The sequence below is a fragment of the Triticum urartu genome, chromosome 5 (assembly GCF_003073215.2).
Source record: "Triticum urartu cultivar G1812 chromosome 5, Tu2.1, whole genome shotgun sequence".
NCBI classification, from domain to species: domain Eukaryota; kingdom Viridiplantae; phylum Streptophyta; class Magnoliopsida; order Poales; family Poaceae; genus Triticum; species Triticum urartu.
Genome location: NC_053026.1, coordinates 595,372,979 through 595,399,722, shown reverse-complemented (window position 1 = coordinate 595,399,722; position 26,744 = coordinate 595,372,979). Strand labels below are relative to the sequence as shown.

Below are 26,744 nucleotides of genomic sequence, written 5' to 3'. Positions count from 1 at the left end.
TCCGAGATGGTGTCTAGATTGGATCTGGTGGTTCTGGACTCTGCGGCGGCTAGATCAATATTTCATCGACTCCCATAGGGTTTGGGAATATTGGGGTGTTTATAGTGCAAAGAGGTGGTCCAGGGGGCACCCAAGGTGGGCACAACCCATCAGGGTGCGCCTAGGCCTCCTGGCGCCCTGGTGGGTTGTGCCTCCCTCGGGGCACCCCCTAGGCGCACCCAGGGCCCGTTGTGTTCCTTTTGGCCCATAAAAATTCTCCTTAAAGTTTCGTGGCATTAGGACTCCGTTTGATATTGATTTTCTCCGATGCAAAAAGCATGGAAAAAAACAACAACTGGCACTTGGCACTATATCAATAGGTTAGTTCCAAAAAAATGATATAAAATGTTTTTAAAACATCCAAGATTGATAATATAACAACATGGAACAATGAAAAATTATAGATACATTGGATGCGAATCAAACCTTACTAATGGCGGGCCAGTTACAACGCTCGCCACCGCTGTGTAAAGTATGTCCGGTCGGCGCTTATTAGTACCCGCAACTGATTGTTGCACCAGGATAGAATAAAAATGCTGCCATGGCAACATCAGCGTTCACAAAACTGAGTAACGCAAAAAATGGCGGAACAGTTCACAAAAAATGGGAGCAAATCAGTAATAAAACTAGTGGTAATAATTCAGAATAAAGAACGAGAAGTACATTAAGAATAAATGAGTAACGCAAAATACATCATCATCAAATATGTTCTGCTGATAAAGTAAAACAACATAGTTAACACGCAAAATATGTTTAGTCACGGTTGCAGTTGTGCTCGCTTTAATAAGCTAGGTTAGGCCCTTTTGTTGGTTGGACTCATCTTGTTCAGTGTTATTATAGAATATATCAGACGACAAGTGGCCCTCCTTCTTTATGATAGCTATGAACTTGAGTTGCAATTCTTCAAGCACTATGTCAACTTCGGCCGAATTAATTTGTACTTCTTGACCCCATTTGAGGATTTTATCATGCTGCTCTAACGTTTTCACGGACCGTATGAATTCTTTCATGTGAACGCAAATGTAGAAACCACAATTCAGACTAGTCTTCGGTTGTTGCGTACAAGATTGATTGTACCATCTGAAGGCAATAATTTTCTTGCCACTTGTTTTGTAGTTTGTTTCAACCATGAGGCATCTGATGACCAACAAGTATAGGAGATCAATTGTAGCTCTTTTCGATAAGTAAGAGTGTCAAACCCAACGAGGAGCAGAAGGAAATGACAAGTAGTTTTTGGTAAGATATTGTCTGCAAGTGATGAAATTGTAAGTAGCGGAGTAGTTAGATAGCAAGATAATTTGTAATGAGAAAGTAAGGACAATAGTAACAAAAGTGAAGCAAGGTATCCCAATACTTTTTGAGGCAAAGGACAGGCCAAAACGGGGTCTTATGATAAGCAAAGCATTCTTGAGGGTACACGGGAATTTCATCTAGTCACTTTAATCTTGATGGTTTGATTTGTGTTCGCTACTTTGATAATTTGATATGTGGGTGGACGGTGCTTAGGTGTTGTTCTTACTTGAACAAACCTCCTACTTATGATTAACCCTCCCGCAAGCATCCGCAACTACGAGAAAAGTATTAAGAATAAATTATAACCATAGCATTAAACTTTTGTATCCAATCGGTCCCTTACGAAATAGTGCATAAACTGGGGTTTAAGCTTCTATCACTCTCGCGTCCCACCATCTAATTGCTACTCCACAATGCATTCCCTTAGGCCCAAATATGGTGACGTGTCATGTAGTCGACGTTCACATGACAACACTAAGGGAATAACAACATACATAGTATCAAAATATCGAACGCATGTCAAGTTCACATGATTACTTACAACATGATTTCTCCCATGACCTCAAGAACAAAAGTAACTACTCACAAATGATAAACATGTTCATGATCAGAGGAGTATTAAATAGCATAATGGATCTGAACATATAATATTCCACCAAATAAACCATATAGTAATCAACTACAAGATGTAATCAACACTACTAGTCACACACAAGCACCAATCTATAGTTTCGGTAACACAATTGAACACAAGAGACACTACAAAAAAATACACTTCCGTGATGATACGTATTTGTCACAGTAGGTCACATTTTCTGTCATGCATGTACATCCATGACAATTTTATGACAGAATCAAGATACTCATACCTGTGTTGTCGTAGAAGTGTTCCATGACATTACCAAAATTATCATCATGGAAGTGTCCACTTCCATGACGATAAATCGTGCATCACAGAAGTGCTTTCGTCAAGGGTGACCGACACGTGTCATCCACCGTAACGAAATGCCGTTAAGTTATCGGGTCGGGTTTTGGATCCGATAACCCGTTAACAGCCCCGACCAATGGGGATTTTCCACGTGTAAAATCATCATTGGCTGGAGGAAACACGTGTCGGCTCATCGCTAGGACAGATGTCATCCACTCATTCGACAGAAGGCGCCTATCATACGTCGACACGTGGCAAGGCCCAACAGAGGCCCATTCCTGTGAAAAGTCCGGCCCGTTTGACTTGGTCAAAAGGTGGCGGGTCGTCCCATGGAAAGCCTGTTAACGGCCTGTTCGCATATAGCCCATTTACAACCCGCTAACCCAAGGCCCGTTACGTCCTATTCGAATTAGGCCTAGTAGCATCATCTGGGCCATCCAATATGATTCCAGCCCATTTTCACTTCTGGCCCATGTATGGCCCATGACATCTTTCGGTCCATACGAGGCCCTATGTAACTCTTGGCCTATTAACGGCCCGTGGTGAAACTGGCCCGTAATGAACAGTGTATCACTTTACACCCATTAACGGCCCGTGGTGAAACTGGTCCGTAAAGAACAGTGCATCACTTTATACCCATTAACGGCCCGTTATTCCGTTGGGCCGTTTCCAGCCCAAGTTATCTTTCGGCCTTCTGAGAGCCCATTTATTCTTGGGCTATTTTCCAGCATTCGTTTACTTATGGCCCGTTACTGTCATTTTCTGCTTGTGGGCCAAATTCAGCCCGTGGTTCCAGTCGGCCCATTTGTGGTCCATTAATACATTGGGCCGTTTTCATAGCGTCATCAAATACGGCCTATTAACGATGGCCCATTATGGTCGGCCCATGAACGGACGCTTCCAACTCTAGCCCGTTTATGGCCAGAATGCGGTCTGTTTGGCCCATGTTTGGCCAATCGATCATATGGCCCGTATAAGGCCCATTGATGATACGACCCATAGAAGGCCCAATGTTTCTATGACCCGTAGAAGGCCCACTGTTTCTACGGCCTGCAGAAGGCCCACTATTTATACGACCCGTAGAAGGCCCACTGTTTCTACGGCCCGTAAGAGGCCCAGTGTCACTACAGTAAATATTAGCCCATGGTTATTTTGGCCTAGTTTTAAAAAATAGGTTATTGCAGCCACTAGCAAACCGCAGAAAAACAACTGCACTGACTACAAGAAAACAAATAAACAAGACAACAAGTAAATAAATAATCAAGTAACTTACACTAGGCTATCACGGCTATTACACATATTACATCCACTGGGCATCAAAGTTCGCCACCAGTGCAAATATAGGGAACACATCATCATATAAACACCGTAGCAAAACAAGTCCGGAACTGAAACCACTTTAGAAGAGCTCAAGAAACAATATCTTGGGTACCCATAATGCTGGCAAGATGCTTAGCAAGCTTATTAACTTTCTCTTGTTTGGCGCTTAAGTCCTCAAGCGCTTGCTGTTGCACCAGAAAGTATGCATCTGAATTCTGCTGGGACTTCCTCAGTCCTTCGGCTTCCTGTTACATAACATCTGATCGATGTCTTTCAACTTGAAGTTGAGACTCAAGAACCCGAATTGATTCAGGCAACGAGTTCGAAGAGCTGGTGCCAACAGTGGTAGCCAGTAACTCGAACACTACATCAAGACATGACTTTGGGGTTGTCTTAGTGTCTTCAATATAGTTTTTATCAGGTTTCTTGGAGACCAACAGGGATGTCTCACTATCTTGAACCTTATCTGCATTACTTACTTTACCATTGCATAATAGGGTACTCTTCTCCAATATTTTATCTGCGTTCTAAAAGAGAAACAAACAAACACATCTCAGGTTTACAATGTAGTATATGAAACTCATTTTGGTAAACCAGTTCAGTAGTAAGGTGGACAAGATAACAGCATGAAACAAACATATATCTATGTAGTATGGTCACTGTATGGTCTATATCATTCTAGTTTATGTTGCCCAATCAAGATAGATACAGTTTGAATCATATCTATTTAAGACAAAGCAGCATGATAGAATATAAGTGTGGGAAACTACACAGAAATAAGAACACTTGTAATGTGCATGGCATGAGAACATAACTGTTTATTCAATTGAAACTGAAATCAACATAGAGCAAGTTACAACAACAAATAGCCAAACACGTTGAAGAAACAGGTTTAAAACATACCTGTTGCGACATTGGAGTTTCATATGCATCCTTCAAATTTGAAATTAGTTGGTATCAGTAAATACAGTGATGCAAGAGCAAAGTAGTATGAACCATAGCTACGGAACCTGACCTGAGAACAATTCTTCTTCTGCTTTATGCGTTGACTTCGGGTTTGGAGTGGTGGTCCTTGTGATTTGGGCACTGCAGTTGCCTTAATAACTGCTCGTGTTTGGGTGCTCTGTGGTGGAGACGGTGCTGTGTCAACGGGAACTGGGTGTCTATCTGCTGGGGTTGGGGTTAGAAGGGGTGTAGCTGGTTCTCTGTCCAACTGGGTAGGGGTACAATCTGCATGAATGTGGGTTATGTGTGGTGGGGCTGGTTCTTGGGCAAGTACAACCGTGGTTCTATCTGCCTCGACAGGTAGCACGATCTTTTCTAAAGACCGTGTTTTTACTCCCACAGATGCTGACATCAGTCCCTCCAATTGAAATGGCTGATAAACAAGAAAAATAATTGAATGTACAAACATTGTAAGATAGACAGGTGCAATGGATAGTAGGGAAGAAAATAGGGCATGAAATAATTCACATTTATGTTGTCTAAGCAAACAGAATAGCAGGACATAATTTCACATATATGATGGCTAATTAAACAGGATAGCATGACACAATTTCACATGTATGTAGGGCTATTCCGGATGATGTTTCCCAGGGCCTGAAGCTGTCTAAATCCTTGTCTTGTGTGATGATCCGTCCTGCGTCTCTCGTCCCACTCAACCCCTCTCAAGCTACCACATAGATGCGTTGGCCTCGCGACTAAGTCCCGACACTAAGGACATCTGCCGCGACAATTCCGTGACAGTTGGCGCCCATTGTGGGGCCTGCACACGGTGGTGTTGAGTTCTTGAAGGGATTTGTCTAAGGGTTCGAGAAGTTCATGAATTTCTGGATGAAGAACCGATTTGGAAGACGTGCAATTTGTGAGATTAGCGTTTAAGGAAAAATTAGGGCGGTGTGCATTGCCGTCACGTCGTCTCAATCCACCGAGTCCGAGGCAAGATCTTCTGCACGAGTCCGAGGCCGACTGGAGTTCAAGATCCATCCGACTACAGGTTCCGCGGAGTTGCCGCAGCCGCGGTCGTCCGTACCGTTCCGCCGCATTGCAGCAGTTGTTCGGTACGTAGCATCCATAGTAGCAGGAGGTCCTGAGGGGGTCAAGTCCCGAGGCAAAGCATCAAATCTGTCGCTGCTTCTTTGTGCATGGAGACCAAAATCCAATCATCAACTACCACTCCATCATCTATTATGACGTGTGAAAGCACTAGTCAACTGATGCCTCTGCCAAAGCAGATCACCACTTGCAAAACGTGGTTATACAGAGGAAACCAATCTAAGACGGCCTGAATCAGCCGCGTTAAAAAATATATATGGTGAAACCAAGCACGATCCGGAGGAGGTCTCGATCGCATGGAGTTGGCCTCATTTCCATGCGCCGCATCAAGTCATCATCCGCGCCTCTGAGCCATTACGACCGGCCTGGGCCCTGTCATCGCCATTGCTGCACTTTTAAACCGCCGCTGCGCCGGGTCACCTTCTGCTTCCATCGACCCCGCGCCAAGCGGCCTGCATCATCGACGACCCGCGGGCGCCGTAGCTGCTCCTTTGAGCCGCGCCGGTGCGCCAAGTCGCTTCCACACGGCCTCCTCCAAACCGCCAGTGCGCAAAGCTGGCCTTGCTGGCAAACCGGCCACGGTTGAGCTGTTGTTGACACGGCCCCTCCGCAGGCTGCCGTCTTCGCTTCCGAGGCCGCCCCCGCCTCGTCTCAAACCGGTGATCCCGTAGCTGTGAGCCGCCGGGTCGCTGACCTCGCCTCCAGCCGCTGGTCGCTGCGGCTGCGCTTTGAGCCGTCTCTGCTGCCACAAGTCGCCGCCACCAAGTTGCTTTGCCGAAAGGTCGAGTCACCCCGGGGTCTTGCTGTCTCCGCTGTGGCCGGGTCGAGTAGCCACCTCCGTTGCTGCGCCCCGGTCCCCGCGGCCGTGCGATAAAGCTGCCGGCGTCCGTCGTTGCTGCCCAGGCCACGGCCGTCCTGCCCACACGGCCTCGCAGTCGTCTGCCTCTGTCGTTGCCTTGGCCTTCACTTCCGCACGACGCCGTGAGCCGCCCGGTCGCCCTCTGGACCGTCCTGCATCAAGCTGCCGCTGGAGAGTCGCCGTTGAGCCTCACTACTCTGGAGTCGCCTTCATGCTTCGCCTGCTCCGGCCCTAGTTGCCTCTCGCACCATCAAGTCGGTCGCCGAAGTTCTACTCCGGGCTTAAACCGCGCGAACTCGTGTCCGCGGTGATGAGCCGTCTGACGCATCCAAGGTGTTTGCCTCAACCCGCCGGTTCACCAGCGCTTCTCCACTGCCGCGGCAATGACGCCTTGAGCTGCTATCATGACCTTGAGTTGCTGCTTCTGAGTCGTCTGTGCCGTTGCTCGTTTTCACTTCTGAATGGCCGGTGCCATGCGTGCTTCGACCGTAGCTCGTTGAACTACAATGTCAAAACTAGCCTCAAAACTGTTGTTGGAAACAAAACAAAGATCAAAGGAAAATGCTATGCTACTGTGATGGTCAAGTCAGCCACGAGAACCACCATTTTCTCATAAGAAGACAGAAGCAAAAGCAACTAGTATTACAGTACTAGTATCGCGTGGCGCTAGAAGGATCGCATGGTCAAGGAATCAATTAGGTGTACTGGTAGTACTCCATGAAGACTAAAATACTGGCACATCTACACTGATATTTGGTCCGATCAAATTCTAGCGTGCGCACGGATCATTTGTCGTCCGGACAAATCAGGTGATATCCATCCGAGTCTACTTTTAACACATATTTTTTTTGTCAAAGAACAATTTATCTTTTTTGCAATGTTTTTATGCAGGATAATTATTTATGACAAAGGTATTGTTATACTGCGGACATGGAGCGCGTGCCAGCATAGTTTTGCAGTGGCGTTCTTCCGGGCCATGCTGCTCGACGGATACACATGCAAATCGCCGCCCCCAATGTTCGGTTTACATCCGTCCACGCATGCGGCCGACTCATTGTCCGTGCTGGTTTACAAACATCACGGCCAACTCACCCGTCCGCACCGGTTTACCACACTGCGGCCGGTTCAGCCGTGATTAATTTCAGCTTCATATAGTTATCATCAACTTCATGGCGGGTTATTTCCGGCCTAAACACATCAGGTGATATCCATCTAAAATATATTTTATTAGCACATGTCAAAGAGCAGTTTATCTTTGCCTTGGTCTGCAATACTGTTTATGCAGGACAATTGTTCATTACAAATGAGGCGCTATGTTATGGGCACGGAGCACGCGCTAGCAACGTTCTGCACTGGTGTTTCATCCGTGTCCTACCATCCGGTGAATGAACGTTAGAAGGTCGTCGTCCCTGTGGCCCGGTTTACATCAGCTTGCCGGGACCACGCCCACGATTAACTCGTCCGTCCAGGCCAGTTTACGACACCGGTGCCGATCTTCCCCGTCCGCACCGGCTTACAATGCCGTGGCCAACTCATCTGTCTGAGCTGCCTCTGATGTTGCGGTCGTCCTTGTCGTCCGTCTCTCGCGGCCTGGTCTACATCAACATACCGGGCCGCACCTGTCTGCATGAGCTGTTTATTGAGTATGAGCAAGTCACAGCTTGGGTAGCCCGGTTTTTTTTCTTTCAACAAAATGGAGGCAAATTATCATATACTATCAACCGCCGTCTGCACTGGGTGGTTCAATGGGCAGGCGCACAAATCGCCGCCACTACAGTTTGGTTAACTTCAAATCACCAGTTGAAAGGAACCATTGGCCGAGTTGCTGACACGGCTCATACGAGATCATTTACAACCCGCCGCAGTCACCTCAACCTTCTGTGGATTCACATCATGTTATCAACACCAATGATATACAAGTTATGCTGGATTATATCACGGTCAAATATGGAGAATCTCAAGCCAACTCCTCGAGTCACCTTGAGACCCAGGGGCTATGATGACATCAGTCAGCAAATCTTACCAGTTTTAGCAAATTTAAGAACCTCAGGACGATGGAGGAAAAGATAACCCGGTCCTGGAGGGTACTGTTATATTGATGAAAATTTAAAGGCCATTAGAAAATTTCCGGCATAGAAAGTATATGACAGTTACAAAATCCCAGCTCAATAAAGAAGTTCCGGGTCATCAGAAAGAACTCCGGTTTAAAATCCGGCTCATGGGAAGTCAGTCTCACTGAAGCTCTCAATATCCGGTTTACGACCCGGTTCAAGGGAAATCTATTCTCCCACCACTCAAATCCGGTTTAAAAATGTCCGATTCAAAAAGGAATTAACTTCTCGCAAGTTTCGAGTTTAAGGGCCGTCAGAAAATTTCCGGCTGAAAATGAAGATTCCGGTTTAAAATCCGGTTCAAGGGAAAGATGTTTCCCACAAAGCTTTGAAGCTCCTAATATCCGGTTCAAAATCCCAGTTCAAGAGAGATTTTATCTCTTGCAAAAAGTTAAAAGGTGCCAAAGAGGACCTGCTGCCATGATGCGCGGTTCAAACATGGGTATCATGCCTTATTGGCTTATCATATTATTGATCACTTGGGGGCTTGGTCGTATCCGAACCATAGCTACACCTCTTGATCGACGCAATACCATAATATCACTTGGGGCCTTGGTCGCGTCCGAACCATAGCAACGCCATTTGGTAGGCGAAAAGCCACAACATCACTTGGGGACTTGGTCATGTCTGAACCATAGTCACGCCTCTTGATCGGCCTAGTGCCACAGCATCACTTGGGGGCTTTGGTCGAACCCAAACCGTCGCTACACCTCTTGATCGGCGTAATGCCAACGCATCATTTGGGGACCTAGCTGACTCGAACCATAGCTACGCCTATTGGGGGCTTGGTCGTGTCCGACCATGTTAACGCCTCTTGATCGGCTTAAAGCCTCATTTGCAAATGATTTATCTTTGCCTTTGCTTGAATTCTGTTCTTTTTTGCTAAAGACCTTTTACTTCTGTTGCGTTTTTAATCTGACATTGTTAATCCGGTTCGACTGTCAATTACAAATTGGCGGAACACGGTCAAATCTTAATCCAGAGACTATCTGCCTGGTTTGATTTTATGTTACCATCTTATTATAGAGTAAACCGGCGTTCATTAACCCAGCTTGACTTTCAACTACAAGTTGTCAGTGCATGACTAATTATAATCCGGCGATTATTAACTCGGTCTGGTTTCGACTATAAGTCGCCAGTATTATATATGGTTAATCCGGTGTTTATCACAACCCGGTACGGTTTATCATCAACTGGCATAATATGAAAGGAGTTATCAGTACTCAAAATTTGGGTTATTACCTTTACTACAAAAGGTTGGTAAACCAACGATGTGATTCAATGTCACAGGTATGATATATTTCATATTTGATTATTCTTAAGTGCAGCCTTGGTTATAAACCCAGGTTATATGTTGGGCATTATGACCTGTCCGGCGGTAAACCGCCAGGACACTTTAAACTTGTTGTATGCAGAAACAGGTTGAATAAAGCATGGTTATAAATCACCGGCGTTTATTAAAACGCCTGGCTTTAAGACGATAAGTCGCCAGTATATGATGAGAAATTATCCGGTGTTTATTAAATGGTCTGGCTTTAAGACGATAAATCGCCAGTCTATGATGAGAAATTGTCCAGTGTTTATTAAACCGGCCTGGCTTTGGACTATAAGTCACTGGTATATATTTGGATTGCGCCATTGGAATCATACACTTATAAATCATTGGATTATATTATTCAAATAGCCAACATGGCTGGATTTTTATGGTTATTAATATTATGATTGAGGTTTTCAAAGTCCCTTTAGCGCAATGGATATGAATATGATTTATTCTGCAATGGAAGGAATAGTCCCAAGTCGCTGCAGGCTCACAACCCGGCACTTGGGGGCTACATTATTCAAAGTTGAGATTATATCAAATATGCAAGTCTCATGTCACTGCGAGCATGCACCATGACACTTGGGGGCTAATGCAAAGTGAGTTCTTGCTCATCTTATTGAAGACCCGACTCATCATATCATAATGACCTGACCCTTGGGGGCTACCAATTGCTCCTATCAACAATTCAAGTCTACATGATCATATTTACAAAGTCCCTGCTCATTATTGCATAATGAACTGGCCCTTGGGGGCTACATTGGTTGAAGTTTTTATGAGTATAAGGCAATTACAAGTCCCAGGTTGCTGCAAGCATAACAACCTGGCACTTGCGGGCTACATATGTGGAATATTCAGTTGTGACTAGTAACTGAGATGAACAATCTGGATTTCTTCAAGGTTGCAACATTTATATTGACACAAGTCTTAAGCTATCATTATGTTCTCCTCTTAAGACATGGGGCTACAGGTAATATCCATATAAAGGAGGAACATCTTCAAATTCTCAGTTTTTGGCAAATCAGGAAGATTAATTGTGTGATCCGGCGTTGGCAACAATCATGAACCGCCGTTGGCAACAATCATGAACCGGCGTTGGAAACAATCATGACCCGAAATTATCAGTTTTTATAACCCGGCAATTTTGGTAATATTAAACCGGCAAGTTTTATATCTTCAAACCGGCTGAATATCAGATGAGTATTTCAAGACCTATATTTCTTAAACCGGTGCTTTGGAAGCCGACTCAAGTGGATTATTCTTCATAATATTTTTCTATGAGAAACCAACGTCAGCAATTTGAGTATGAGGCTGGTTATTGACCCGGATTTTCTAGAAGGAGGAAATGACAAGGATTTAAGGATGATTAGGTGCCTGTCTACAAGAATTCTTAATCTGGAGCACAACCTGTCAAATTGGTTCTTGTGTTTATTTTGCAGCATAAGTTTACCATGGATAAATCCAAGCTAAACTTGAGGGCTAATGTCGGGGATATACCCCGCGGCGTAAACCGGCCGGAAGTATAACCCGACCAGACTTGGCGGTTTACTTGAGACCCGGTTGAGACTTGACGATTCACTGGTGACCCGTTTGGACCTGGCGGTTTATGATTCATTAGTAATCCGGCAGGCGGGTCAGAGGAGCGACAAGACCCGGTGGCCCAACGGGCGGTTCATGAAGGCCGGTTCATACTATGGTGGGCCGGTTTAAGGGGAAAGGCATGACGAATATTTACCTTACAAGGAGTTAAGACCAGGACTTGTATCCGGTTTATATTAGAGATAGACTAGTCCTAATCCTAATAGGACTCCACATGTAACCCGCCCCTTCAACATAGATAAGGAGGGGCAGGGCTCCCAAAAGAGGACAAGCTACAAGCAAGAAGAAACAATCTTAGGGCTAGACACAAAGAGGAGAGCCGGTTTACGCCATCTCCCTCGTGATGATAATGAGACCTAGCCACAAACAACAAGTAGGGCTATTCCGGATGATGTTTCCCGGGGCCCGAAGCTGTCTAAATCCTTGTCTTGTGTGATGATCCACCCTACATCTCTCGTCCCACTCAACCCCTCTCAAGCTACCACATAGATGCGTTGGCCTCACGACTAAGTCCTGACACTAAGGACATCTGCCATGACAATTCCGCGACATACGCGCTTACCCAAAATATGGGGTAAGTTACGAAAGTACCCCCACCGATTTGAAGCGGTTCTTTCGGTTCAGGGGTACCACGGGCATTTCACGTGTCGGGATTTCTCAGGAGGTGGGAGTTTTCACGCGTGTTGTAATTTCGGAATAGCAAGGCGCGGGTTGAGATGGAGGGAGTTGTCGGAGCACAACGAGACAAAGATATATCTTAAATATTTCGGGCTAACAAGGCGCGGGTTGAAGAGGCGGGAGTTTCCCAGCATGATAGACAGAGACGCTAGCTTGAATTTTCGGCATAACAAGGCGTGGCTTGAAATTTCGGAAGAACAAGCTTAACGTGTACCCAATAAAAGATAATTTGCACCTCAACACGCACAACACACACACAAACACCATTTAGACTAGAGTAAGGTACACGTGCATTGCACGCATGAGATTTGGCAACCAAATTATGAATAAATACCACATTATAGCATGCAAGCTTTGGGTCATATATGAATGATGTAGATGTTCATTTAATTCTTATAGTTTATTTCATTCAAAATCAGCTAGTTTTTATAAGAAAGCTAATCTATTTTATGATTCATGGAATTATGCGTCGTAAGACATAAAGTAAAAATAAATAATGGCAGATCATGTAGAAAAACATTTGGGCAATTCTGATATGGAAGATTCTAGAACAAACAAGAAGTGCTTGTGTTTTGATGTTTGTGCATTATGCTTAAGTTCAACCATCGAGTTTTCTAGATTATACATGTGGCGAAATCTGGTGGAATCTAGATGATATCCAACGGCCAGTAGTGCTCAAATTTGCCATCTTTGGACCATCGGATTCGCCTCATCCAACAACCATCTTTCAAAGTTAAAGTTACCCACACACAATATAGAAAAATATAAAATATAAAAATATATATAGGGGTATAGATATAGATATGTGATGCGAAAGCCTCCCAACATCTCCAATTAGAATAGTGTGTCCATGCACGCATCCGACATGGCCAAATGATGTCTGCCATCGGTATCTCAAATTGAAATCAGTGTGACCTTATTCAATGTGTATACATTACAACATGCTGTTTCCAAACCACACCGCGCAGATCTCCGTTATATTCATGCATGCATCGGTTTCGAACATCAGGATCTCTTATTCAAATATTTGAATTCAACTTTACATTGATTATGACCTCACCTATTCTTTTACACCCACACAGTAGTTTTCTCTTTATAATTGTACCACTAACTTTCTCTCGTGCATGCATGCACACACACTACTAGTCGGCATTATCCATCGCACGCATGCAATGTTTTTCTTCAGGTCGGTCTCCCATGAAGGCACACACCCACACACATCCCCCTCTCCATCATATCGGGCATTCTTTATCTCTCACGCGTGCATGCGCAACGATCAATGTTCCTCTATGTATGTGTGTATATAGCTAGGTCTTTCATAGTTTTCCACATAAACCGATCAATCGATATATCCAGTGAGGTCTCACCCTCTTTCCCACGTCCACATCGATCAATCTATACCTCTCTATATAGGATTAACATATATAGCTAATGCACCACATTAATTATATATCCAACGTCCCCCTCTCATCATCCATGCCTTCCGCTTCATCTATCCCCCTCTATATAGGATCTCTTTCAAGCAAAAGCTGCTCCTGAATGGTTTTGGGCAAGAAGTGAAACAACTCCCTAGATGCTGGTTCAAGCTTGCTTTTCCAAGCCCCTGCCTCGTCAACAACGTCATGTGCCAAAATTTCATTCAATTCTGCAATGAGTTTTTGAATCTAGAGAAGAGAAAGAATGGTATCAGTAATGCAGTCGAAAACAATACATAAAGTTGGAGAAAGCACAAAGATTGTCAAACCTCTGGGATGAAATCAATCAAGCCTTCCGGTATTAGGACAACTCCATAGTTTTAACCAAGTTCTGCACGTTTGCAAACAACATCGGTAATGTAGTCTGTGACATTCTTGAGTGTTTCCTACTTCTCAGCAACCTTCACAAATGAAGACATTAAAAAAATAAAAAAAATGTGTCTTGTAGTTCTAGACACTTAATCTTAGAATATAGGGACAATTCCATTTCTCCCCCTAACTTGAACCCAGACCTGGCATTTACCCCTAGATTTCGAGTATGCTCAAAAATACCCCTCTTACATCAAAGCTTCTTATAGAAATACCCTTCCGTACCATTTTCGTGTGGTCAAAGGCCTTGACCGACTGCGGGACATTTTCTGGCCAGTTTTATCCATCTACATGTATGACACTTACAGGTGGGACCTACCCTATAAAAAGAAAAGGAAAAAACTCTCTCTATCTCTATCTCACCCCCTCTCTCACTTACAGGTGGACTCGCCAAAAAAATAAAAGAAAAAAGAAAAAATTTATCCTCTCTTACCTCTCTGTGTCTCTCTCTTGCTCACATCCTGTGGCGGCCAATAGCAGCCGACGGTGGCCAGCATTAGGCTCGCCGACGTGGTCCCACTGCGCTCAATGCCGCTTAATCATCCATCAATTGACCACTGTTTGGCGTGAGGACAAACACCGGGACCAGCACCCCGACAGAACCCGCACACGGTTCATGTCGTCGCCGCATCGTCTCACGCACGCGTGACCAACGATAGCCTCAAGCCTCTGTAGCACGCCCATTAGATCGAGCACTTCCTGATTTGTTTTCCAGCGGGACGAATCAGACTGAGGCACCCGAAATCAATGGCTCACTCGTTGTCTTCCCCAACTCCGGTGGAGTGCGGTCGCTGCCCGATCTCCACTACCCATGAATCTAGGAGGATTCCCCCAAGTTACTTAGCTCCAAGACAACCTCCTGAATGTCCTGGTGAGCCCTCAATCTTCCCTGCATCCCCAAAAACCTCCCCCCATGTGCGCTGCCCATCGCCGCCGCTCAAGCTCACCGTTTTCCCATCCCTCGGCCACCCCACAGTCTCGGGCCACCTCCGTCCAGTTCATCTTCACGCGCGTAGCCTCGCAGGGCCACTCTGAATCCCATAGACCTCTTCGGCATCCTACCGTTCCGCCGTACGTCGTTGTTGTACCTTCACGCACGCGCCGGCGTTTAGCCGCTGTTGTTAAAAAGGTATTTAGGCTAACCTCCAGGTAAGTGTTCCACTGACCCATGGGCCCTTTACTAACTGTAAAACAGTTAGAAAGAATGACATGTGGGCCTCCAAAATCTAATTTTACCAGTCCCTGTTGACTGGTCTAATACCACCCAGGGGCATTTTGGACAAAGCACATAGTCAAACCCCTTTGACCTAACAGAAACGTCGCCGAGGGGTATTTCTATAACACCACCTAACGGAAGAGGGGTATTTTTGAGCATACTCGAAATTTAGGGGCAAATGCCAGGTGTGGGTTCAAGTTAGGGGGAGAAATGGAATTGTCCCTAGAATATATAACATGTGCAACATATAAGGATTAATGTTTGGTGTGAAAAGATAAAACTGGACTATGAATTAACATAAATTATGTGTACATATGACTAGAAGAAGGTTGGAATGGGATAGTTTTATTTGAACTTCAGATGTACTTCATATATGAGTTCCTAACCTCTTCACCAATGAGTGCAACATTAGGGTGTGTCTCTAGAGCACACTCTAGTGTAATGTGAGAAGCAACACGACCCATAAGCCTCACAACTACATGACCATAGAGAGTACATGTTAGTGAGTGGATAAAGAAAAAAGATTAAAAAATGTATCATGGATTATACATGTTTGCACTTGCAGTACGCTGAACAACAACTGCTACGAGAATGTTGGCATTATATGTATGCATGTATAGAAAAAATCAATAAAAGTTAGAACATTTAACGAGTCCCTTCTCCTAAAGTAATCACTTACAATTAAAAATAAATTTGCATAAGGTGTGGTTAGTATGTTGCATAGGTTTGCTGGGCCCTTTTGTGAACACTAAGACCAAGAAACTAGCTAAGAAAACTGCCAACAAATTTTTAATACTCTCTATGTGTACTTAATAATTCAATTAATGAAGATCTGAATACCACTCTGATACACGAGTTATTTTCTGTAACAAACAATATTGGTAGACTCGATTACTTTTGACTTTTCAAGTGTAAAGTACATGGTTCAGCATGCTGAAACAATGGGTGGACAAACTTACAGTGGTAATATTTGCCTGTTGACCGTGCATCCGTCATGGCATTGCCAATCATTTCGGAGTATATCTGGAAGGAGCACAAACTCATGTCACTTGACACTAAATCTTCATATGCATGAAATGTCCTGATTCCACATTAGACTAAGCAAATGATCTAAGCATGCAGACCTATGCTAGCCTGGTAGTTCACGAAGCGCAATACATGCATTGGACAAATGCTGAGCATGGGATGAAAAATCAGGAAGCATCGAGATATTTCGGTTTTCAAACCACATAGTTCTAGGTCAAACCTCTTTCAACTGAAGATGACACAACTGATTTTTTCAAATGTTATTGTACAAATTAGTTCACTGATTAGTGATTTCTAATTTAGTCAATGTTCTTTCACTATTTTACTCATGCCCCCAAGATGTTAAGAATAGTATGTGCTTGACATTTAGTCATTTATATCTTCCCATTCTCAACTAGTCAACGCAATGTGCTTTATATCTAATCCATGCATACTTTGTTGCCGTATCGGTGCAATACGAGTGTTTCCGTACAAGCTAAATCCTTGCAAACTACACTACACTACACTAGCAGACAATTAGGTAATTGATGCCTAAGGGCAAAAACCCAATACCTTGCAAGTAGTGTCAAATCCAAAGCTTGTTGGGACCTCCTTGCATTTCAGATCTTCATCAATAGTCTTTGGGCAACCAATAATGCGAGTCTTCAAGTTCCTTCCCCTAGGATGCAACAAACATGACTTAGAATCATCTTTGCCCTTATTTATCACACAACTTCTCTCTCCTGCATTTATATGTACTACTCTCACAAACAAATACTTAATATGTTTCCAGTGTATTTAAGTATAATAGGTACCATTGTTATTTGCTCTTATATGTCTCTTGGTTTTATAAGCTTCTTAATCTTTGTGGCCACTGAGAATATGGCTTACAATTTATAGAAGGCAGGAGTAACTATCAATATGGCACAGAAAGGGTGAAATCTGGATTGAGCATTTACTTGTGATAAAATAATTCCAAGACAGAATACATAAATAATCTAAATTAGAAGCTACACCATTGTAGAACGAAAATAAAAGGATTTAACAGTGTAAAGATTCAGACATTAATATCAACCAAGAAGTCCTTTACGTGAGCAAAAGAGTGAGTTGTTGTTTTAGCAGCCAACCTGAAGTATTCACCAAGGAGGCATGCGTTAGTGTTTGAATCATCACCATCGATGACAACAAGTCCATCCAAATCAAGTCTGTTGACTATGTCTTCAGCTTGCTGGAACTGCAAAAATATCAAACAGAGTTACAAATAAAGATAAAACTAGTGAAGTACTGGTTAGTCAAGGTAGCATCAAATCCAGAAAGGGGATGGAAAGATCAAGAACACATTTGCATATAGGCACTTAAAACACACACCTGCTCTGGTGTTTCAATCTTGTCCCTTCCACTGCAGATCATATCAAAATCGCCCTATTGAAAAGGTTATACATACTTAATTATAATGCATCATCAGAGTAACAAGCTTTAGAATTATTGGTACAGGCTTTAATTAAGGAAATAGCCTAAAGCAAATTGTAAGGTATCTACAACAAAACCGAAGCTGTACATGACTTACAATATTGATCGATGCAAAATGGTTGCTAGAACTGAAGCCTGAAATACGAAATGCAGATAAGTTACATGATAGAAATGCATAAACTTGGACCGTGGACCACTAACTATCTACCAAGCTAATTTGCCATATATCATCCATGGGTGGATGGATCTGAAACAGAACATGGCACAGCTCAAAGCAGAGGAGAAGAGGGCAGAGGTAGGGGTGGGGCCTGAGAAGAAGTCACCGGGGAAGGAGGGAGGCTCCATGGGGCCTCTCCGTCGTGGGGAGAAGGAGCTACATTTCCATGGCGGCATCGTGCCCCACGGATGTGTGCCACTCCTATCGTCGTCGCTGTCGGCGCCATGGCGACCTGCAGAAAAAAGAAGACAAGATGAGGTGAGGAGGAGAGGGTGGGCGAAGAAGGTGTTGGAGATATGCCCTAGAGGCAATCATGTATGATGATATTTCCCATGTGTTTATGAATAAAGATAGTCCTTGGACATTATCAATGATGTGTATCAGCAAGTACGTGACTTGTTTGTGGGACTATGCATTGTATGATGACTGTCCTAAAAGGTCCCTAGTCGAAAGGGGTGTGTGGACGCGCAGCCAACTAGACTATCATATGACACGGTCGATTGCTTAGTCTCACTAGCCATGGAGCATTGGATGCTAACCGGATAATATGGACTTGGAAGGATCTAGTCGGATTCGACGTAGTCGGATCCGAGTCGAGATAAGGTCCGAGTCGGACAGATCCAACTATGAGACGTAGCGATATGTCATCTGTGAGTCTCTAGTACAACATATGTTCTATGTCCTAAGACCTGAGCTAACACATGTACTCGGGATGGTGACAGACTTGCTTTGGGCCGACCAAACGCTACTCCGTAACTGGGTAGTCATAAAGGTAGGTTTCAGGTTTGTCCAGAACCATGCTGCGAGACGTGGTCGAGCAAGATGGGATTTGCCCCTCCGATCAGGAGAGATATACTCTGGGCCCCTCGTGTGATCCGACCAGGATAAGCATGGCCATGCGACAAGGATTATGAGATAATCCGGTTTGTGGTCGACATCACTGGAACGAGAAAGAGGTCGGGCTAGCAAAAGGATGACGGACTCGCCTTGAGCTCGACAGCATATATCTTGTGGCAAAAGGAATGGAAGTGTGATGTACAAGTTCGCTAACCAGCTTCATAGTCTGCTTGGTGTTCGGCATGCCTTGCTAGAGGCCGCTACCAACCGTGCAGTTCGGAGGTGATCTGAACTGCGACCAAGCCGACTTGAACCTAAGGGGTCAAGCGCATAAGGGAAGGAACGTACGAGGTTGGATCCGAGGACACTGGTCGGATGTGATCCGAACTGTATTCAGATTGTGGCCGAGTAGACTTATGGGCTTTAGGGTCCGTGCGAGGCCCAAGTGTTGAGCCCGCGACAGACGCCTATATATAGTGGAGGTGCCGCACACTCACGCGGTTGATCGCTTCAGCACTGTCACTAGGGTTTGCATGTGTTGCGAATAGACACCTCCACTCACCGCCGGTTGTGTGATCGGACCTAGCAGTCCGCCGCACGATGTTCCTCTCCTGCACGCACGGATACCGTTAGAGGCGGTGCACTTGTGCCGCTCCGGCGAACCTGTATGTGGGAACCGACCACCGGTTCTACGAGGGAGATCGGACGAGGAGGAGACGATCCACGCGGACGTGCTGCCCCAACTCTTCTTCCGCTACACGGCACCGCGCGTCTAGTGGTAACGAACTATGATCCATCTCCCGTCGCATGTTCTTGGTTGTTCTGCGCGTAGGAAATTTTAATTTGCAGTCGACGCACCCTACTGTAGATCCCAACAGAAGGAGGGGAGAGACCAACCTGTGCCCGATCTAGCCACCTCTCACCTCGTCGTTGCTGGTTGCGGCGGATCCCGGTGATGTTTTGGGTGCAGCAGAGAGAGAGAGAGATTGAGAGAGAGTAGGGGGATTTTCTCCGAGCGGTGCGAGATAGACGGATGGGTGTGCCCGTGAGTGGTAGCATGGCTTAGCAAACACCCCCTACTACTAAATGGGCCCATTATTTTACACGCAGAAGAAATAGCAGTAGCGCGTTTTGCACACCAGGCGCTACAGCTATGTCTTTAGCAGTAGCGCTGGGTTGATAACCCACGCTGCTACTATGTATTAACCTGGGGGTGTGGTGTGACACACTTACTAGTAGCGCTCCCAAAAAAAACCATGCTGCTGCTAAGTAATACTAGCAGCGCATTTTGTACCAAGCGCTACTGGTATTTACTAGTAGTGTGGGGTCCTAAACAGGCGCTACTGGTAAGTTGTTTCATTAATCATGAAGGGTGGTGAGCCCACTAAATTTCGCATAGCATTAAAGGCATCAAGAGAAGGACACTTCAAGAAATTTCCATCGGTAATCATATCAAGGACGAATCTATACCAAGTGGTGATGCCGACATAAACACAACGAAGAAGAACAACGGTGGATTGCTTACGGGTAGATCTATTATGAGCACTGCAAATCCTATACCAAGCATCTTGTTGGGGGTTAGGTGGCTTATCATGGTGGGAGCGAGTAGAACGTCGTCGGTTCCCGGAAGCGGGATGAGGCATAGACACGATGGTGTACTTTACCAAGGTTCGGGCTTTCCTGGGAGATAACACCCCTAGTCCTGCTCTGCGGGGCCACCGCATGATCACTAAGGCAAAGTGAGTACAAGGGTGCTCCTCGAGCTATATGCTGGAGGTAGGAGAAGGCATGGCTAGCTCTCTCCTCCCTCCGTGATCTGGCCTAGTTCTAATGGGTAGAACCCTTTGCATGGGTGCCCTAGGGGGTTTATAGAGGCCTACCCCAGGGGTACAATGGTAAATTGACTGGGCGCAGGGCCCAGCCGTCAGTCTCTTCTCATGCGGACCTTTCTGCCGACTGTTGGGGCTCGCCGACTGGTGGGCCCCGCCGACTGGTCCGGTACGGAGCCGACATGCTGTACCCGCCGCTTGCGAGTCTTGCCGGCTGCTGATTACTGTAGCCGTGCTTCTAATGACGCAGGCTTGGTCATGGGGTCGTGGCTACTGCGCTGCTGCCTGGCGGGTGATCACTGTAGCCACTCCCTGTCTTGTCTAGTTAATGGCGCGAGGGACCCGTGGGAGGGGCAGGCCGACTCCTGGGGGCCGGCTCCCTACGGGTCCGACTGGTGGCGCTCTTGACGTCTTCTAGACTCTCCCTGACCGGTGGGGCCCGTCATCCATGGATCGTACTGACAAGCCGTCGTGGGTGCAGGACTCCGCCCACTGTTGCTGATGTCAGGGATGGCATGGCAACAGTGCCGTGCCAGACGGAGATCTCCATTTGTACAACGCACTGTGGCCTAGCCATCCCCTGGAAAAGGGGAGGGAGTGGGCTTTACTGTTGCCACTCCCCGTCCCATCCCCCTGATGAGGGCATGGGCTTCATTGGTGCCGTGGGCCGACTCCCCGTGGCTGGCTTCTCTGGAAACCGCCAGGCGGGAGTCGGCCGGTTTTGGCATGGCCTCTAGGACTCGGCCGCATGCGGGTAGTCGACTGTTCCTTCAGCCGGCTCCCAAAAGGCGGCTCTTCATCTGGAGTCTTGAGGGGCGCAGTCAGCCCCGATGTCTTGAAAGGTTCTGGGCCTCGGTTTAGCCTACCCGTGGCCCATTACTCCGACACATCTTTTAAATTGTGTCCTCCCCTTTGTTTAAAGTTGAGAACTTCGTTCTCAGGAGTGCAAGCAATAGGGGAAGGACTATCCATAATGATAATAACGGCAAACAATGTTGAACAAAAAAACAGATCCGGCAAGAAAACGGCGAACAGAAAAGAGGGGCGAATAAAATGGCAAATTTTTATGAAGTGGGGCAGAGGAAAACAAGAGGCAAATGGCAAATAATGTAAATTGCGAGGAGATGAGATTTGTGATTAGGAACCTGGTATATGTTGAAGATCCACCCTGACAACGATGCCAGAAATTCCTTTTGATGTCACTTGAAGCTACGTCGGTATTTCTACAAAGAGGAAGGGATGATGCAGCACAGCGGCGGTAGGTATTTCCCTCAGATATGAAACCAAGGTTATCGAACCAGTAGGAGAACCAAGCAACACAACATAAACAGCCCCTGCACAAAAAAACAAATCCTCGCAACCCGACGTGTTAAAGGGGTTGTCAATCCCTTTCAGGTAACGGTGCCAGAAATTGGTGTGTGACGGGAAAAAGTTGTAATAGATTGAATAAATAGATCGTAAATAAAATAAAGTGAAGCAAAGTATTTTTGGGTTTTTGGATTAATAGATCTGAAAATAAAAGCAAATAAAAGTAGACCACAAAGGCAAATAATATGAGAAATAGACCCGGGGGCCGTAGATTTCAGTAGTGGTTTCTCTTGAGAAAAATAGCAAAGCGGTGGGTGAACAAATTACTGTTGGCAATTGATAGAACTTCAAATACTCATGAACATATCCAGGCAATCATCATTATATAGGCATCACGTCCCAGATTAGTAGACCGAGGTGCTGTCGTCACAATTTTATCATTGCAGTTCTGGAATACCTGAGTTCGCCGACATCAAAAATCTCTTTTATGCAGCTAGTGGTAAGATAACCTCGACGCCACCCAGTACTGGGGAGTGAGTTCGGTAGTATCGCCATAACTCATATAACGGATGCTTTCCTTGGTTATGTGTTGACGGATGGATACAGTTGGAGCGTAGGGCTTGTTAGTTTTGTGATATATATTGTGCCTCCCTGCATCCCCAACACCAGATTGCATAACCAGAAAGTTTCGGGAGTTTATAGGTGAGAATTCAAGTAGCTCCTAGAATATCTTTCCGACAAATGCATGATACGGGATTGGGTAAATCTCTATCATATGTATTTGTTCTGGCTTATTCTGCAAGCCAAATCCTTTGTTTTGTTTTGAGTTGTGGTATTCGAGTTGCTTGGAAGTCAAATGTGGATTCCATACCTTTTCTAAATGGTGCTCTCATATTTCTATGGGAGTGCTAATCCTTTTGATCATTGAGATTGTCTTGTCAATTCTTCTCAACCGGTGCGATTATCTTCTAGATGATCCTATCATTTTCACATTCCACTACTAGGAAAAACATTACCGGTAGCATGGGTTTTTTGCATACCAGTAGCGTGGGTTCCCACGCTACTGCTACGACGCTACAACTATTTTTAGCAGTAGCGCGTGTTTTACCCCACGCTACTGATAACCAGACGTACCAGTAGCGACGGTGCCCTACGCTACTAGTTCACACCAGCGCTACTAGTAATGGGATAGTGGTAGCACATATATTATACACACACGCTACTAGTAACTAATTAGGATTTAAAAAAATAAAAATCTACCCATTCCAGTTTAGACATATATTTCATAGTACTCACATACATGTATTTAATAATACGTACATTTTATGTGTACATGCAATCATACATATCTGATATAGATAATTAATACACACATACACACACACACACAACCAGCATCTAGAGACTGGCCTCTGAAATGTGCAGAGTACTTCCCCGCCGCTCTTCTCTTCTCCAATTCAGTTTCAACCATGGCAATGAGCATTTTCTCAGTTTCAATTTTCGCAACCTACAACAGAATTTCAGACCAGTCAGCTAACTTTTTGATATAAATGGCCAATTTCAGAGAAATAAACAAATTAAGGTGGTTCAACAAATTTCCATGTTTTTACCTGAACATTGCCATGGGGATCTCTTTCAAGCAAAAGCTGCTCCTGAATGGCTTTGGGCAAGAAGTGAAACAACTCCCTAGATGCTGGTTCAAGCTTGCTTTTCCAAGCCCCTGCCTCGTCAACAACGTCATGTGCCAAAATTTCATTCAATTCTGCAATGAGTTTTTGAATCTAGAGAAGAGAAAGAATGGTATCAGTAATGCAGTCGAAAACAGTCCATAAAGTTGGAGAAAGCACAAAGATTGTCAAACCTCTGGGATGAAATCAATCAAGCCTTCCGGTATTAGGACAACTCCATAGTTGTAACCAAGTTCTGCGCGTTTGCAAACAACATTGGTAATGTAGTCTGTGACATTCTTGAGTGTTTCCTACTTCTCAGCAACCTTCACAAATGAATACATTAAAAAAAATGTGTCTTGTAGTTCTAGACACTTAATCTTAGAATATAGGGACAATTCCATTTCTCCCCCTAACTTGAACCCAGACCTGGCATTTACCCCTAGATTTCGAGTATGCTCTAAAATACCCCTCTTACGTCAAAGCTTCTTATAGAAATACCCTTCCGTACCATTTCCGTGTGGTCAAAGGCGTTGACCGACTGCGGGACATTTTCTGGCCAGTTTTATCCATCTACATGTATGACACTGACAGGTGGGACCTACCCTAGAAAAAGAAAAGGAAAAAACTCTCTCTATCTCTATCTCACCCCCTCTCTCACTTTATCCTCTCTTACCTCTCTGTGTCTCTCTCTTGCTCACATCCTGTGGCGGCCAATAGCAGCCGACGGTGGCCAGCATTAGGCTCGCCGACGTGGTCCCACTGCGCTCAATGCCGCTTAATCATCCATCAATTGACCACTGTTTGGCGTGAGGACAAACACCGGGACCAGCACCCCGACGGAACCCGCACACGGTTCATGTCGTCGCCGCATCGTCTCACGCACGCGTGACCAACGATAGCCTCAAGCCTCTGTAGCACGCCCATTAGATCGAGCACTTCCTGATTTGTTTTCCAGCGGGACGAATCAGACTGAGGCACCCGAAATCAATGGCTCACTCGTTGTCTTCCCCAACTTCGGTGGAGTGCGGTCGCTGCCCGATCTCCACTACCCATGAATCTAGGAGGATTCCCCCAAGTTACTTAGCTCCAAGACAACCTCCCGAATGTCCTGGTGAGCCCTCAATCTTCCCTGCATCCCCAAAAACCTCCCCCCATGTGCGCCGCCCATCGCCGCCGCTCAAGCTCACCGTTTGCCCATCCCTCGGCCACCCCACAGTCTCGGGCCACCTCAGTCCAGTTCATCTTCACGCGCGTAGCCTCGCAGGGCCACTCTGAATCCCATAGACCTCTTCGGCATCCTACCGTTCCGCCGTACGTCGTTGTTGTACCTTCACGCACGCGCCGGCGTTTAGCCGCTGTTGTTAAAAAGGTATTTAGGCTAACCTCCAGGTAAGTGTTCCACTGACCCATGGGCCCTTTACTAACTGTAAAACAGTTAGAAAGAATGACATGTGGGCCTCCAAAATCTAATTTTACCAGTCCCTGTTGACTGGTCTAATACCACCCAGGGGCATTTTGGACAAAGCACATAGTCAAACCCCTTTGACCTAACAGAAACGTCGCCGAGGGGTATTTCTATAACACCACCTAACGGAAGAGGGGTATTTTTGAGCATACTCGAAATTTAGGGGCAAATGCCAGGTGTGGGTTCAAGTTAGGGGGAGAAATGGAATTGTCCCTAGAATATATAACATGTGCAACATATAAGGATTAATGTTTGGTGTGAAAAGATAAAACTGGACTATGAATTAACATAAATTATGTGTACATATGACTAGAAGAAGGCTGGAATGGGATAGTTTTATTTGAACTTCAGATGTACTTCATATATGAGTTCCTAACCTCTTCACCAATGAGTGCAACATTAGGATGTGTCTCTAGAGCACACTCTAGTGTAATGTGAGAAGCAACACGACCCATAAGCCTCACAACTACATGACCATAGAGAGTACATGTTAGTGAGTGGATAAAGAAAAAAGATTAAAAAATGTATCATGGATTATACATGTTTGCACTTGCAGTACGCTGAACAACAACTGCTATGAGAATGTTGGCATTATATGTATGCATGTATAGAAAAAATCAATAAAAGTTAGAACATTTAACGAGTCCCTTCTCCTAAAGTAATCACTTACAATTAAAAATAAATTTGCATAAGGTGTGGTTAGTATGTTGCATAGGTTTGCTGGGCCCTTTTGTGAACACTAAGACCAAGAAACTAGCTAAGAAAACTGCCAACAAATTTTTAATACTCTCTATGTGTACTTAATAATTCAATTAATGAAGATCTGAATACCACTCTGATACACGAGTTATTTTCTGTAACAAACAATATTGGTAGACTCGATTACTTTTGACTTTTCAAGTGTAAAGTACATGGTTCAGCATGCTGAAACAATGGGTGGACAAACTTACAGTGGTAATATTTGCCTGTTGACCGTGCATCCGTCATGGCATTGCCAATCATTTCGGAGTATATCTGGAAGGAGCACAAACTCATGTCACTTGACACTAAATCTTCATATGCATGAAATGTCCTGATTCCACATTAGACTAAGCAAATGATCTAAGCATGCAGACCTATGCTAGCCTGGTAGTTCACGAAGCGCAATACATGCATTGGACAAATGCTGAGCATGGGATGAAAAATCAGGAAGCATCGAGATATTTCGGTTTTCAAACCACATAGTTCTAGGTCAAACCTCTTTCAACTGAAGATGACACAACTGATTTTTTCAAATGTTATTGTACAAATTAGTTTACTGATTAGTGATTTCTAATTTAGTCAATGTTCTTTCACTATTTTACTCATGCCGCCAAGATGTTAAGAATAGTATGTGCTTGACATTTAGTCATTTATATCTTCCCATTCTCAACTAGTCAATGCAATGTGCTTTATATCTAATCCATGCATACTTTGTTGCCGTATCGGTGCAATACGAGTGTTTCCGTACAAGCTAAATCCTTGCAAACTACACTACACTACACTAGCAGACAATTAGGTAATTGATGCCTAAGGGCAAAAACCCAATACCTTGCAAGCAGTGTCAAATCCAAAGCTTGTTGGGACCTCCTTGCATTTCAGATCTTCATCAATAGTCTTTGGGCAACCAATAATGCGAGTCTTCAAGTTCCTTCCCCTAGGATG

General features: G+C 44.9%; 2 protein-coding genes and 1 long non-coding RNA gene across 3 annotated transcripts; all 3 read right to left on the bottom strand.

The window, feature by feature from the left end:
- Positions 1 to 13,717: 13,717 nt before the first annotated feature.
- LOC125506203 lies at positions 13,718 to 15,735 on the bottom strand. The gene is made up of 3 exons (XR_007282602.1): positions 15,647 to 15,735; positions 13,945 to 14,076; positions 13,718 to 13,864 (listed from the first exon to the last, which is right to left on the bottom strand). It is a non-coding gene; the product is annotated as an uncharacterized LOC125506203 (long non-coding RNA).
- Positions 15,736 to 16,817: 1,082 nt separating this feature from the next.
- On the bottom strand, positions 16,818 to 18,103 carry LOC125507496 (pyrophosphate--fructose 6-phosphate 1-phosphotransferase subunit beta 1-like). The gene is made up of 3 exons (XM_048672061.1): positions 17,634 to 18,103; positions 17,393 to 17,499; positions 16,818 to 16,944 (listed from the first exon to the last, which is right to left on the bottom strand). Exons 1-3 carry the CDS (start codon positions 17,673 to 17,675, stop codon positions 16,818 to 16,820), a joined length of 276 nt encoding a protein of 91 aa, XP_048528018.1. The 5' UTR covers positions 17,676 to 18,103.
- Positions 17,829 to 25,006, bottom strand: LOC125507495 (pyrophosphate--fructose 6-phosphate 1-phosphotransferase subunit beta-like). The gene is made up of 5 exons (XM_048672060.1): positions 24,980 to 25,006; positions 23,788 to 23,904; positions 23,537 to 23,707; positions 23,314 to 23,433; positions 17,829 to 17,870 (listed from the first exon to the last, which is right to left on the bottom strand). The coding sequence occupies exons 1-5, from the start codon at positions 25,004 to 25,006 to the stop codon at positions 17,829 to 17,831; spliced, it is 477 nt and encodes a 158-aa protein (XP_048528017.1).
- Positions 25,007 to 26,744: the final 1,738 nt, after the last annotated feature.

Excerpts from the sequence above, each read along its gene's own strand:
- LOC125507495 (XM_048672060.1), bottom strand. The coding sequence starts at position 25,006 with ATGGGTCAGTGGAACACTTACCTGGAG. Across the intron at positions 23,905-24,979 it reads AGTGGAACACTTACCTGGAG|GAAACACTCAAGAATGTCAC; the intron begins GTTAGCCTAAAT and ends GCTGAGAAGTAG. Across the intron at positions 17,871-23,313 it reads AGTCTCTAGATGCTGGTTGT|GCTTCAGTTCTAGCAACCAT; the intron begins GTGTGTGTGTGT and ends TTCGTATTTCAG.
- LOC125507496 (XM_048672061.1), bottom strand. The coding sequence starts at position 17,675 with ATGATCTGCAGTGGAAGGGACAAGATTGAAACACCAGAGCAG. Across the intron at positions 17,500-17,633 it reads AGATTGAAACACCAGAGCAG|TTCCAGCAAGCTGAAGACAT; the intron begins GTGTGTGTTTTA and ends ATATTTTTGCAG. Across the intron at positions 16,945-17,392 it reads CTCCTTGGTGAATACTTCAG|GGGAAGGAACTTGAAGACTC; the intron begins GTTGGCTGCTAA and ends GTTGCATCCTAG.